Here is a 13,393-nt window from a genome sequence, read left to right on the forward strand (position 1 = left end):
ATAATTTTTTCCCCTTTATTCCCCCCCCCCCTAAAAACTAGGTGCGCCCTATGGTCCGGTGCGCCCTACAGAGCAAAAAATATGGTACCAGCCACAAGGTTTTATGTTATAAGGGCAGCTTTCCCCAATTTGGTGCCCTCCAGATGTTTCAGACTGACCCATCAGCCCCCGTCAGTCTGGCTAATGGGAGTTGGAGTCCAACAACTTTTGGAGGTGGGGATGAGGAGAGAGATTCCTTCGGTTCACATTTTGATGCAAATCTATGTTAACTGGCACTTTCTGAGCAGTATGCAAAATGAAAGGCAGCTGTCTCTTGGAATTCAGCACCAACTTTTGCAATGGGAAGAGCAGACACCAAAAAAAAAAAGTGCTTATATTCAAAATGTACAAAAAACAACAACCCTGCACTATATCAGAGGAAACTGACCGGAGAAATGTGTGCGAGAGGCAAAACGGCGTACAAAATGGTCCTCGTTAAGCACAAGAAAGACATGTGCAGATTTTCTGGGGTGGGGAAATGAAACGCCCAACTGTTGTGGAAATGGAGAGGGGCTGAACTTAAGGTTGGAAGAATGAGAAACCAAAATTGCCCATCCCTATTAGGATGCTTTTGAATTCTGGTGCTGGAGGAGACTCTTGAGAGTCCCATGCACTGCAAGAAGATCAAACCTCTCCATTCTGAAGGAAATCAGCCCTGAGTGCTCACTGGAAGGACAGATCCTGAAGCTGAGGCTCCAAGACTTTGACAACCTCATGAGAAGAGAAGACTCCCTGGAAAAGACCTTGATGTTAGGAAAGATGGAGGGCACAAGGAGAAGGGGACGACAGAGAACGAGATGGTTGGATAGTGTTCTCGAAGCTACCAGCATGAGTCTGACCAAACTGCGGGAGGCAGTGGAAGACAGGAGTGCCTGGCATGCTCTGGTCCAGGGGGTCACGAAGAGTCGGACGTGAGTAAATGACCAAACAACAAATTGGGAGAGCCCTCTCTCGAGGACCAGTTTTCAAAGGAGCAATTATACATGGGCCATGGTTGCGTAGAGGAGGAAAAGGGGAGGGGGTCACCACTGGGGTCACCTGGTCCTGCTCCGGAGGATGGTCACGCAACCGTGGCAACTGGTGCAGCGCTGGAGTGGGGTCTCAGCTTCGACCACCCCAGTCTCTGCATCAAAAGAGAACACCTTGTCTGTGCCTTGCTCGTTTTCATCTGTGCCCCCCAGGATGTAGATTTTGCCAGAGCACACGGTGGCGCCGCAGTTCTCCTGAAGGAAGAGGGGAAAGTCAGAAAGAGGAGAGGTCCATATCCCCTCAAAAATCCACAAAAAACGGCCTCTCAGCTCAGCTGTTATTTGTGCTGGCTCAGCTTCTCCTCGAACACCCACCCCTTTAAACTTGCCCACATCTCAGGGCCGGCCCATGCATGAGGCAAGGTGAGGTGGCAAAACCTACAGGGTCCAGTATACCTGAAGGAGCGTCTTCACCCCCATCGTTCAGCCTGGACACTGAGGTCCAGGTCTGAGGGCCTTCTGGCGGCTCCCTGACTGCGAAAAGCCAAGTTACAGGGAACCAGGCAGAGGGCCTTCTCGGTGGTGGCCCCCGCCCTGTGGAACGCCCTCCGACCAGATGTCAAAGAGAACAACAACTACCAAACTTTTAGAAGACATCTGAAGGCGGCCCTGTTTAGGAAGCTTTTAATGTTTAATAGGTTAATGTATTTTAGTGTTTTGTTGGAAGCTGCCCAGAGTGGCTGGGGAAACCCAGCCAGATGGGTGGGGTATAAATAACTTCTTCTTCTTCTTCTTCTTCTTCTTCTTCTTCTTCTTCTTCTTCTTCTTATTATTATTATTATTATTATTATTATCTCGATACAGTGGTACCTCGGTTTAATAACAGCCCCACTTATGAACGATTCGGTATACAAACTCCACAAAACCGGAAGTAGGGTTCCGGTTAGCGAACTTTACCTCGGTCTATGAACAGAAGCCGAATGGTGGAAGGGCACCTCATTAGGGAAAGCCGAATGGTGGAAGGGAGGCCTCATTAGGGAAAGTGTGCCTCAGTTTAAGAACAGCTTTGGTTTCAGAACGGACTTCTGGAACGGATTAAGTTCGTAAACCGAGGTACCACTGTATAGATCGTTCTTCCCTTCCTTGTTCCAAATGCAGATCTTCCCTCACCTGGTGGGAAGGAAGGAAGGACACCACTTTGAGGTCTACTCAGGTGTAATGATCTCTGGCAGGCAAGCAAGGCCCGATAAGAAGTAATGACCCTCCAGCATTTTTATGTACGTTTATTTAAAAAAAGACACACCCAGAGCACAGCTTCTCACCTGCTCGCATTTACGATAGTTGATCAGTCTGAATTTTCGCCCCTCCCACAGCAGGAAGGACACCAAACTCCTGCCGTTGCCTTCCGTTGCCATCAGATCTTATCCAGATGCCTAGAACGGGGACTGATGGGGGCGCTAGGGGGCGCCTTGGAAGATGGTGGATATTAACATCTATCCAGCTTGCACGAGGTAATTAGAGGCTGATTATGGGAAGTATATCAGTCTCCCTTCATCTCTCCAGGGGGGAGAGATGCCGTTTTCACCCGCTGTTGCCATAAATCACCCCCGAGTTCGGAAGAAGGAGGGGGCAAGGCACTGGGTGCACAACCCTCGGAGGGTCTCGGAACTCCTCCGAAGCTGCTTCCAGGTGCAAAACTAGTTGCGTTACTTAAAAGGAAAAAAAATTGGGAAAGATAACGCACATGCTTCAAGAGAGGCAGGAGGTTTTTATCTGCTAACAATTTTACCACTGAAAGGAAGAAGACTGAGACGGACTGAGATGGTATGTGGATTGGAATGCCGGAACTAAGGGGGGGCGACTTTTTATTTCTTTTGCTCTATGTGATTATTAATAACCCTCCCCCTGAAGATCTGTCACAGAAATTAATTGCAAATGGGACTAAAAATGAATTGTGCAGGAATAATTATGAACTTAAAGGTTTTACTCTGTGAAGGATTTGGAAAGAAGAAGGGCTCTCTCTTGTGACGCAGTAAGAATGGAAACTTGATAAGAGACCTGTGTTGCTGCAGTTGGTCTTGGGGAGAGCGAGCCGAAGATATATTATTTTCGAGGAGATTGCGAACTGGAAGAGGCAGCCCTCCTGCAAAAAGACTAATTTACGATGCAACAGGTCGGAAAAGCTAAAGAGCGAGTTTCTAGACTGTATTTCATCAGAAAGACAAAATTGGTGATTACTCGCTCGAGCGGAAAGGACTGTTGGAGGAGAGTGATTTACGAGAGAGCAGCACAAAGCCCACACAGAAATACAAATAAGACTGTCTTTTTCAACCCACTTGCGGAGCATATCAGAGGAAAATGGAAAGGAAAATGAGTAGAAGAAGAAGAAGAGTTTGGATTTGATATCCCGCCTTTCACTCCCCTTCAGGAGTCTCAAAGCGGCTAACAATCTCCTTTCCCTTCCTCCCCCACAACAAACACTCTGTGAGGTGAGTGGGGCTGAGAGACTTCAGAGAAGTGTGACTGGCCCAAGGTCACCCAGCAGCTGCATGTGGAGGAGCGGAGACGCGAACCCGGTTACCCAGATTACGTGACTACCGCTCTTAACCACTACACCACAGTAATGACAAGTATTGAGAAGAGGAAACTGGAAACATCATTCTTAATATGGAAGCAGAACAAATATTCGAGGATTGGACTCCTGCCAATCAAGAAGCATGGGTACCCCCCAAAAAAATTTATATTTGGAAACAATTGGACTATATGATATGTATTGTTATAATTTGGACTAATTGATTTGATGTGTTTAATTTGGAAATATGAAATTTAATAAAAATTATTTTTTTAAAAAAGAGAGAAGTGGGCCTGCCCCCTCCTCCCCACTGTCACTCGACACAGACTCAGATCTCGGCTTATCTGCTGATTGCCTAGCAACGCTCTGGCTGCCTCCCAACTCTTCCTCTCCTTGAGAGCTAACAGTCTTCCCCAGGAAGGGGGGTCAAATTGCCCTTTCTTGACTTTGTCAGTCAACTCTCATCTGAAGAGTCAGTCCCTCATTTACTTAGTTCTATTTCTAATCTAGGGACATGGGTGGCGCTGTGGGTTAAACCACAGAGCCTAGGACTTGCCGATCAGAAGGTCAGCGGTTCGAACCCCCGCGACGGGCTGTGCTCCTGTTGCTCTGTCCCAGCTCCTGCCAACCTAGCAGTTCGAAAGCACGTCAAAGTGCAAGTAGATAAATAGGTACCACTCTGGCGGGAAGGTAAACAGCGTTTCCATGCATTGCTCTGGTTCACCAGAAGCGGCTTAGTCATGCTGGCCACATGACCCAGAAGCTGTACGCTGGCTCCCTCGGCCAATAAAGCGAGATGAGCGCCGCAAGCCCAGAGTCGGCCACAACTGGACCTAATGGTCAGGGGTCCCTTTACCTTTTTACCTATTTCTAGTCTAACTCATCCCCTGTGCTCTGGGGGGCCACGTTCCTGACATGAGGCACCAAAAGGTCTTGGGCCGGCCCCGCCACATCTCATTTGATACCAGGGTTGGACACCCACCCTCCTTGTGGTTCTGAACAGGAGCAGCACAAGAACGGGTCCTTTTCTGTGGTGGCTCCCCGCTTACAGAATGCTCTCCCCAGAAAGGCTTGCCTGGCCCCATCATTACATACATTTAGACGCCAGGCGAAAACATTTATTTTCCACTAGGGGCCTTTGGCTTTTATTTTTTTTATTAAACTTCTTGGTTGCTTTATCTTGCACCCAGGGCAACTCAAAACAACTTACCAATCAATTTTTAAAAATTATTTATGGCCTCCTTTAGTGGGCGGGAGGTTTGAATCCTGCCTTTCAAAAATACGACTGTGCTTTGGATTTTTCTGTGTTTGTTTCGTGCCGGTTTTAAGGTATGCGTTGTTTATTTATTGCTGCAAGTTGCTTTGATTTACATTTGTAAAAAAGTAAAAAGCTACTAATAATTTTAGTGAATAATAATAGAAAATAATAAAATAGCTACTTCCTGTGAGCAAGCAAGACAATAGCTGGTGTAGGTGCCTTTATCCCTACTGATGGCTGGTGAAGAGCCTGTTTTCACCATTCTGGGGTCTTTTTTCTGCCCTTTTAGATGTGGCACCCCATCTTGGAACTGGTGCCCACAGCAAATTCTCTAAGGGCCTGTCAGGGAACTGACATCAGAGCTAGAGGCGGAGGGAAGGCTCTCAAATGATGCTGGAGAAGGGCCCAGCAGGGAGAGAGGCAGCTCCGCAGATGGGGAAGCACATCAGCGCAACACCAGGGATATAGAGGGGCTGATGGGAGAATTGGCGAGAGGGCTCCAGGACTCTTCACCGGACACCAGCGGGGAGAGCACGGGTCCTCCGCTACCCACGCCCACCCTGCGCAGAAGACTTCCGCGCAGAGAGAGTAGGAGGAGACTGGGTGTCAAACAACTTTTATGTTGGAAAAGATTTAAGAAACGCCCACTGACGGATTCTGCTAGTGACTGAGGCAGCCACGATTTGAAGGGCTGTCCAGACAGGAAAGGTTTAACAAGGCAACATAACCAGGAGAGGCGGCAACTTACGCACGAGCAACCCCATACCCATTACAGGGCCCAATGGCATTCTCCTTACCAGAGGTCCTGGGAGGGACGCCACTTCAGCCCAAGTGTCTGTCTGGGGGCTGTAGCTGAAGATTTTACTCAGGAGTCCCCCAACAACGTAAATCAAGTGATCCAAAGTGACGGCGCTGAGGCATCGCTGGCGGAAAGGGGCTGCCGACTGAAGGATCCACTTGTTTTCCTCTGGGTCATAGCACTGAACCTGGGGGAGCAATAAAAAAAAAAAAAAAATAATAATAATAATAATAATAATAATAATAATAATAATAATAATAATTTATTTCTATCCCATCCTCCTCAGCTGAAGCCGGGCTCAGGGAACAGTAAAATAATACAGCACTCTAAAATCAATTCCTTATAAAATCAGTTCAAATCAAATTAAGGGCAGCCATTGGGCTAGAGTTCTGTGAGGATTACCAAAGGAGGGGGTCAGGCTGTGCCTTGGCCAAAGGCCTGGTGGAACAGCTCTGTCTTGCAGGCCCTGCGGAAAGATGTCAAGTCCCGCTGGGTCCTAGTCTCTTGGGACAGAGCGTTCCACCAGATCGGGGCCACGTCCGAAAAAGCCCTGGCTCTGGTTGAGGGCAGCCTAACCTCCCTGTGGCCTGGGACCTCCAAGATGTTTTTGTTTGAAGACCGTAAGGTGAAACATACCAGGAGAGGCAGACAGCTGCAGAGGCTCAGTTTGCAAAAGTCCCCACGGCCCCCCAGAGGTTGGCAACCCCGGCAGTACCTTATCTGTGTTGGCCCCGTCCTCCACGGCGCCCCCGATCACATACAGCTTGTCGAGACACGGCACCACGGCTGCCGAGCTCACTGCCTCAGGCAACGGTGCAACATCTGCCCAGCTGTTGGAAAAGGCGTCGTAGCATTCCACCCTGGCCAGGCGGCCAAAGCCGTCGTAGCCGCCCACTGCGTAGATCTGTCGGTGAGAATTGGGGGGGACGCGATTCATCAGATCTCTGATCTCACCCAGATGCAGGGCTTGTAAACGGGGTGTGGGCAGAGCGAGAGGCAGCGTGGTACAGTGGTTAGAGTGCCGGACTAGGGTTCAAATCCCCCACTCGGCCGCAAAACCACCTTGGGCCAGCCTCAGTCGTTCCGCCCGACCTACTTTGCAGGGTTGTTGTGAAACGTAAAATGGTGTAAATTGTGTAAAAGAATTTTGGCAAAGGGTATTTAAGGAGATGACAGAAATTGCTGGGTTAAAGCCAACCATTTTTAAAAAATGGAAGTGCAGCTTGTAAATTTGCAAATAAATAAATAGAAAGGAAATACACAGGTGCTAGAACTGAAATACATGGAAGCAGGGCCAGATACAGGTTTGATGAAGCCCTAAGCTACTTAAGGTAATGGGGCCCTTTATATGTCCAGCTGTCCTTTGTCAACAACAAATTGTCACTGGGTTTTTTTTGTTGTTGTTTTGGATATATGCTATATGGTAATTTATGGACCTAATAGGTATCGAAAGCCATTTGCACATAACAAAATAACCAGTCCATGCAGAATGTGTTAGGATATTTCCGTTCCACCTTAAAAGGGAGCAGGCTTTGTGAGTCACAGAGTCTGCGCATGTCCTATTCACAGGATGTTTATGTTTGCTGTTCCTTTCGATTTTGCTGTATTTTTGGTTTTTATGGAAGCCGCCCAGAGTGGCTGGGGAGGCCCAGCCAGATGGGCGGGGTATAAATAATAAATTATTATTATTATATTATATTTGCAGTCGGTCGGAGACACTGACTCAGAACGGTCATGTTTTTCTTTGTTCTGTTCAACGCTAAATAAAGTCTGTAAATATGCTCTTCTGCGGTGCAACTTTCTGGCTGTGCTTTATCTGCTGATAGAGTGTGCACGAGCCCTGGAATGTGGCAAAGTTATTTCCAGGAAACTTTGTGTCGCTAATTGCTGGATCTGCGTGACTACAGGGATCGATGGACGTCCGGCAGCTGGCTTGGGGCCATGATGGACTATATCTCCCTGGCAGTATTCCCAACAGAATGTAGGCACCCTATATATATAAATGAGCAGACCAGTGATATTTTAGGGAGCAGGCTAGCAGGCGGGGCCCATGACTTATATCGTAGGAGCCTACACAACACAAAACACCGTTGCTGTATGTAAGTTTTATTTTATTTATTTTTTTGATCTTACATTTTGGAAATGTGAATCCAGGGGTTCTTTTCCTTTAAATTTTTTGGGGCCTCCAAGAGAGCAGGGCACTAAGCTATAGGCAAATCCAGCACTGAAATATACTCGGAGTCGAGAGTGGATTTCATGCTCTTTATTCAGCTCATAGTGGTGAGGAGGAATGGAAGTTCCCCCAGAATGTCTGCTTTGTATACACTATTTACACAATGGGCCCCACATGATTGGCTAATTCTGGGATTCTCCTGTAGGCCAATCAGGTTGCGGATTCACTTCTACCCGGAGTTGGATTGGGTGGCTCCTACGGACCAATCAGACTGCTGCATTCTGAATCCTATTGTTCTAGGACCAATCAGACTGCTGCATTTTAGATACATAACATAACAAGCACTGAAGCTGCTGAGCCTGGGGCGTGGTGGTAGGGCAATGATGAGTGGTCAGAGGGAGAAGAGGGAGAAGACTGGGAGGAAGAGGCGTCAGAAGATGGAGAGGGAACAGGGCTTAGTGAGCGGGGAGAGTCGGTGGCAGAGAGGCGGCCAGAATCAGAGGAAGAAGCTGAAGCAGGAGAGGAGAGGCAGAGATGGGTCAGGTTGAGGAATAGGAACAAATGCCTCTCTCTCCTGCGGCCAAGACACCCCCTACCAATCACAAAGCAAAGAGAAGCCTGTACCTTTCCCTGGAGGGTGGCCATCTTGTGCCTCCACCGCCCTTTCTGCAAACAGGCGACCCTCATCCAGGCGTTCAGCTGGGAGCTCAGCACCCAGACATCTCTGCCGTTCAGGTGGCCTCCTGCAAAAGCAGACACAGGGCAGCCACATAACACAGGAGCCAAAAGACTTAAGGCATGGGTAGGCAAACTAAGGCCCGGGGGCCGGATTTGGCCCAATCGTCTTCTAAATCCAGCCCGCGGACGGTCCGGGAATCAGCATGTTTTTACATGAGTAGAATGTGTGCTTTTATTGAAAATGCATCTCTGGGTTATTTGTGGGGCATAGGAATTTGTTATTTGTTTTTCCAAAACAAATAACCACAAGGTCTGAGGGACAGTGGACCGGCCCCCGGCTGATCTAATCCAACATCCTGTTCTCACAATGGAAAACCAAAAGCAGGACCTGAGCTCAACAGCTCTCTCCCACCTGAGATTCCTACCAACTGGTATTCAGGGCCATTTTGTGGGTTATATCCAGCCTCATATAACCAGCATGCTTAGCTCTAATTAATGCATGAAGGGGTTAAAACCATAGAGTAAGCTGTCCTGCCAGGCTTAGCTAGGTCACACCAGCTCACTACGGGAGGAAGGGCTACCAAACTCTTTGTTCCTTCATCTTCCACCATGCAAACTCTACAAATAAAGTTGTCTAAGCTAGCCGCTCCAAGCCTAGACCATGTGGCTTAAGGAAGTCATTTTTGTGTTTCTATACAAATAATTTAGAAGCATTGAACATTTTGTAACCGACGTGATACTGCCTGCCTTTTCTTGCCGCTGTGCGGGAAAGCTCATGAATCTGACCTTTGAAGGATTTGTAAGTAAATCATTTTAAAGTGACCAAATGTGTGGTCTCTTTCTCTGCTGAGGGAAGCGGGGGATTTTGGAAGAAACTTAGAAGGGGATATGGGCACCTTGGCTCTTTCTCATACACATACAGAAAGGCAGTGTGGTGTAATGGTTAGAGTGTCGGGTTGGGACCTGGGAAACAGAGTGTCGGGTTGGGACCTAGTCTCCACTCAGCCATGGACCTCCCCGGGTGACCTTGGGCCAGTTGCTACCTCTCAGCCTAACCTACCTACCTCACAGGGTCGCTGTGGGGATCAAATGAGGAGGGAGAGAACCGCGTGTGCCATTTTGAGCTCCTTGGAGAAAAGTGCGGAATAGAAATGCAATTAATTAATTAATCAGTCCATCAGTCATACAGTGGTCTTCTCCATCTCCTCCCAAGGAAGGGAGGAGGCTATTTCTGCGGGGTTGGACTAGATGACCCTCGGGGTCCCAACTCTACGATTCTATGATTCTATGCAGCCATCTCACCTGAGATGTAGACGTCGTTCTTCAAGGTGCAGGCAGCAAACTCTGACTTGCTATATCCAGGGACGCTGGATAGTGGCTTCCATTGCTTGCTTTCAGGGTGGAAGATATCCACAAAAGGAAGTTTGAAGGACCCTTTCTTGCCGCAGCCTCCAATCACAACGATCATCTCTGCTAACTCCATGTATCTGGGATAAGAAAAGAAATTTGTTAGTCTCAGAGGACGGCAAGACCCTTTTGGCAACACAACATGACCCACATCCCTATAAAGGTGGAGGAGACAACGACCTCTGTGCCCCTTAAGACCCAAACGACATCTGACCTTTAGTGCTGACGATATAAATCTAATAACTGAATAATTTGCTCTTTTATTTTACTTATTTACTTGTTTTCATCCTGTATTTTATTCTGTGAACAGCCCCGAGAACTTAGGATGAAGAGCGGTATATGAATTTAATAAATACAGTGGTACCTCAGCTTACATACGCTTCAGGTTACATACGCTTCAGGTTACAGACTCCGCTAACCCAGAAATAGTGCTTCAGGTTAAGAACTTTGCTTCAGGATGAGAACAGAAATTGTGCTCCAGCGGCGCAGCAGCAGCAGGAGGCCCCATTAGCTAAAGTGGTGCTTCAGGTTAAGAACAGTTTCAGGTTAAGAACGGACCTCCGGAACGAATTAAGTACTTAACCCGAGGTACCACTGTACTTTGTTGGAAGCCACCCAAGGTGGCTAGGGAGACCCAGCCGGATGGGTGGGGAATAAATAATAAATTATGATTATTATTTGGATTATTATAAAAAATGCAGGAGGAAAGGACTAACTATAGGATCCACAAAGGGGAGGAGGGAAGTTATATATATTACCAGGTCAAAACTTATGGAATCGGTGTCACAATATGGACTTCAAACCGGTTTGGGATGATATATCGATATGTTTCCCAGCCCTAGTAGCAACTTTTTCTCTCTCTTTTTACCTTCTGGGTCTAGACCGCCGAGAGCTGACCTCGCTGCCTTGGACGTAATATTTGCGGGCTTCTAGCAGCAAAGGGATGCACTCCTTGGATTCCTGGATGAGCTCGTCCGTCTCCACCTTTTCTAGAAAATAAACAGGGTCTAGCAGGGGGAGCCTCACGTGCTGGAGCAAATCCTTCAGGGCCCCCTTCCTGGCAACCACGTCGTGGTTCACCCACCGCATCACTGCCTCGAAGACGGCTTCCTCCTTGGGGACAGACAGGCGATCGCTTGACAGGCAGCTTGTAAGCTCCTTGGCATCCAACTCCAGGAACTCCTTGTGGTGAGAGACCTCCACAAAGCCCTCCAGAAGACAGTTCTTGCTCCTCTCGGTCAGAGATGGGATGGAAAAAGAGTTGGCGACCTTCAAGATGCCCAGACAGTTGTGGGGATGCAGCTGGCCTTCTAAGAAGGCAACACAGGCGTCCTTGAGCCTTGGGATTTGGAGGAAGCTGGACAGCTCCAGCAGGTCTTCCACGTTGTCCTCCTGGATGAGGATGTCCCCGCCATAGATGTAGTCTAGGATGAGGCTCATGCTGGGAGCAGAGACCTCACGGAGATGGACGGTGCCTTGGCGGACTTCCTTCGCGCCCCCGGCAAACAGAGCCCGGAAGTAGGTGCTGCTGGCGGATAAGGCAGCCCGGTGGCAAGGAAATTCCTGCCCGCCCATGGTGAGGACCACGTCAGTGAAGATGCCGTCCAGCCGGTAGGAGTTGAGAGTCTGGAGGATCTGTTCGGCGTGGCGAGACCCGCTGCAGAGTTCTGCGTGGAGGTTTCCGCTGCCTCGTACCAGAGAGGCAGGGTGATCGCTGATGCCCGTTCCGGAATGGGACTCTTGTTTCATCCCGATTCAGGGCATGAAAAAGTTGAATTGCTTTTAATAGTGTGTTTTAATGCTGCAATCTTCTCCAGGACCTTGGAGTGAAGGAAGGAAGAAGGAAGGAAGGAAGGAAGGAAGGAAGGAAGGAAGGAAGGAAGGAAGGAAGGAAGGAAGGGAAGGAGGAGGAGGAGGAGGAGGAGGAGGAGGAGGAGGAGGAGGAGGAGGAAGAAGAAGAAGAAGACGACGACAGAGGAGCAGGAGGAGAAGAGGGAAGAGAAGAAGGAGAAGTAGTGGTGACGCTTGTAGTTTAATGGTGAATTTTGGACATAATGGAGATGCATATTAATTTAATAATAATAATAAAAATATATTACAGTGCACGCTCGGGTTGTGAATGTGATCTGTGTGGGATGCACGTTTGCAACCCACAGTGTTCACAACCCTCGTCTGCGCATGGGTTGCGATTCAGCGCTTCTGCGCATGTGTGACTGCCAAAACCCAGAAGTAACCCATTCCAGTACTTCCGGGTTTCTGCAGTCCGCAACCAGAAAAAACACAAGCTGAAGCGGCTGTAACCCGAGGTATGACTGTATTTATATCCCAGCCACTCTGGGCGGCTCCCAACAGAATATTAAAAACACGATAAAACATTTGAAAACATTGCCCACCTAAAAGTTTACTTGAGGACTAGGAACTTGCTTATGATCTGGAATTGTGCTTCTTCATGACATAGCGTAGTTCCAGGGTATTTTGTAGGCTGGGAGAATGATGGCTGGCAGTACAGGGGAGCCTAAAGGGGCATGAGGGAACTTTCCTCCGCAAACCTTTAAATTCTCCTCCACCCAATGCCAAACAGTTTATATTCAAACTCCTGCCAAAATTTCGCCGAAAGTTCAACTTTGTGTACTTTCCATCTGTCTTTAACTACAATAGCCCATTGTTTACAAAGCAAGCCTTTTTCTGGCCCTAATTTGACCCATGGTTCTAACAGTCACATGTAAGGTAAAGGGTAAAGGACCCCTGGACGGTTAAGTCAAGTCAAAGGCGACTATGGGGTTGCGGCGCTCATCTCGTTTTCAGGCCGAGGGAGACGGCGTTTGTCCACAGACAGCTTTCCAGGTCATGTGGCCAGCAGGACTAAACCACTTCTGGCACAACGGGACACCGTGATGGAAACCAGAGTGCATGGAAACACAGTTTACCTTCCCACCGCAGCGGTACCTATTTATCTACTTGGACTGGTGTGCTTTCGAATTGCTAGGTTGGCAGGAGCTGGGACCAAGCAACGGGACCTCACTCCGTCACAGGGATTCGAACTGCTGACCTTCTGATCGGCAACCCCAAGAGCCTCAGTGGTTTAGACCGCAGCGCCCCCTGTGTCCTCCCAGTAGCATGTACCCCTTGTTGTTATCATTGTTTCATTTGCTCTCCAATGAGCCTTATAGCTGGCAAAATCAAAGCAGAATTTATACCATGGACAAGAGAACATTCTTTCTTCCCTCAATCCAGGAATAGGGTTTTTCCCCCACTCCACCTTCCATCTCCTGAGCTCAAACACCAAGAAGGAGAAGAGGAGCTGGATATTTCATTGAGGACATGATTCCCCAAAGAAAGTTCAAACCCTTGGTTTCCCCATTGTGCAATTCCTTCAAATCAGAGAGAGTAGGCTTTTGCATACAGACATAAATTTGCCTGCACGTTCATTGTTGCGTGTCTCGCTTCTGAAAACGTTCCATCGTTTGGGAACTGCAAAATGTCAAGGCGCACAACATGG

The 13,393-nt window shown here is 48.3% G+C and overlaps 1 protein-coding gene and 1 long non-coding RNA gene across 2 annotated transcripts in view; one reads left to right on the top strand and one right to left on the bottom strand.

Moving 5' to 3' along the window:
• The window catches only part of LOC308588845, a 265,934-nt gene that overhangs the window by 19,144 nt on the left and 233,397 nt on the right, over window positions 1-13,393 (top strand). The gene's annotated exons all lie outside the window — the stretch shown is intronic.
• Window positions 1,003-11,643, bottom strand: KLHL35 (kelch like family member 35; the record flags this gene model as incomplete). Its single annotated transcript, XM_081196943.1, has 6 exons — window positions 1,003-1,262; window positions 5,635-5,823; window positions 6,352-6,540; window positions 8,434-8,552; window positions 9,790-9,974; window positions 10,763-11,643. The coding sequence occupies 6 exons, from the start codon at window positions 11,641-11,643 to the stop codon at window positions 1,074-1,076; spliced, it is 1,752 nt and encodes a 583-aa protein (XP_081053069.1). The 3' UTR covers window positions 1,003-1,073.

This window comes from Podarcis bocagei (genome assembly GCF_964188305.1).
Source record: "Podarcis bocagei genome assembly, chromosome: 6".
Lineage (NCBI taxonomy): Eukaryota > Metazoa > Chordata > Lepidosauria > Squamata > Lacertidae > Podarcis > Podarcis bocagei.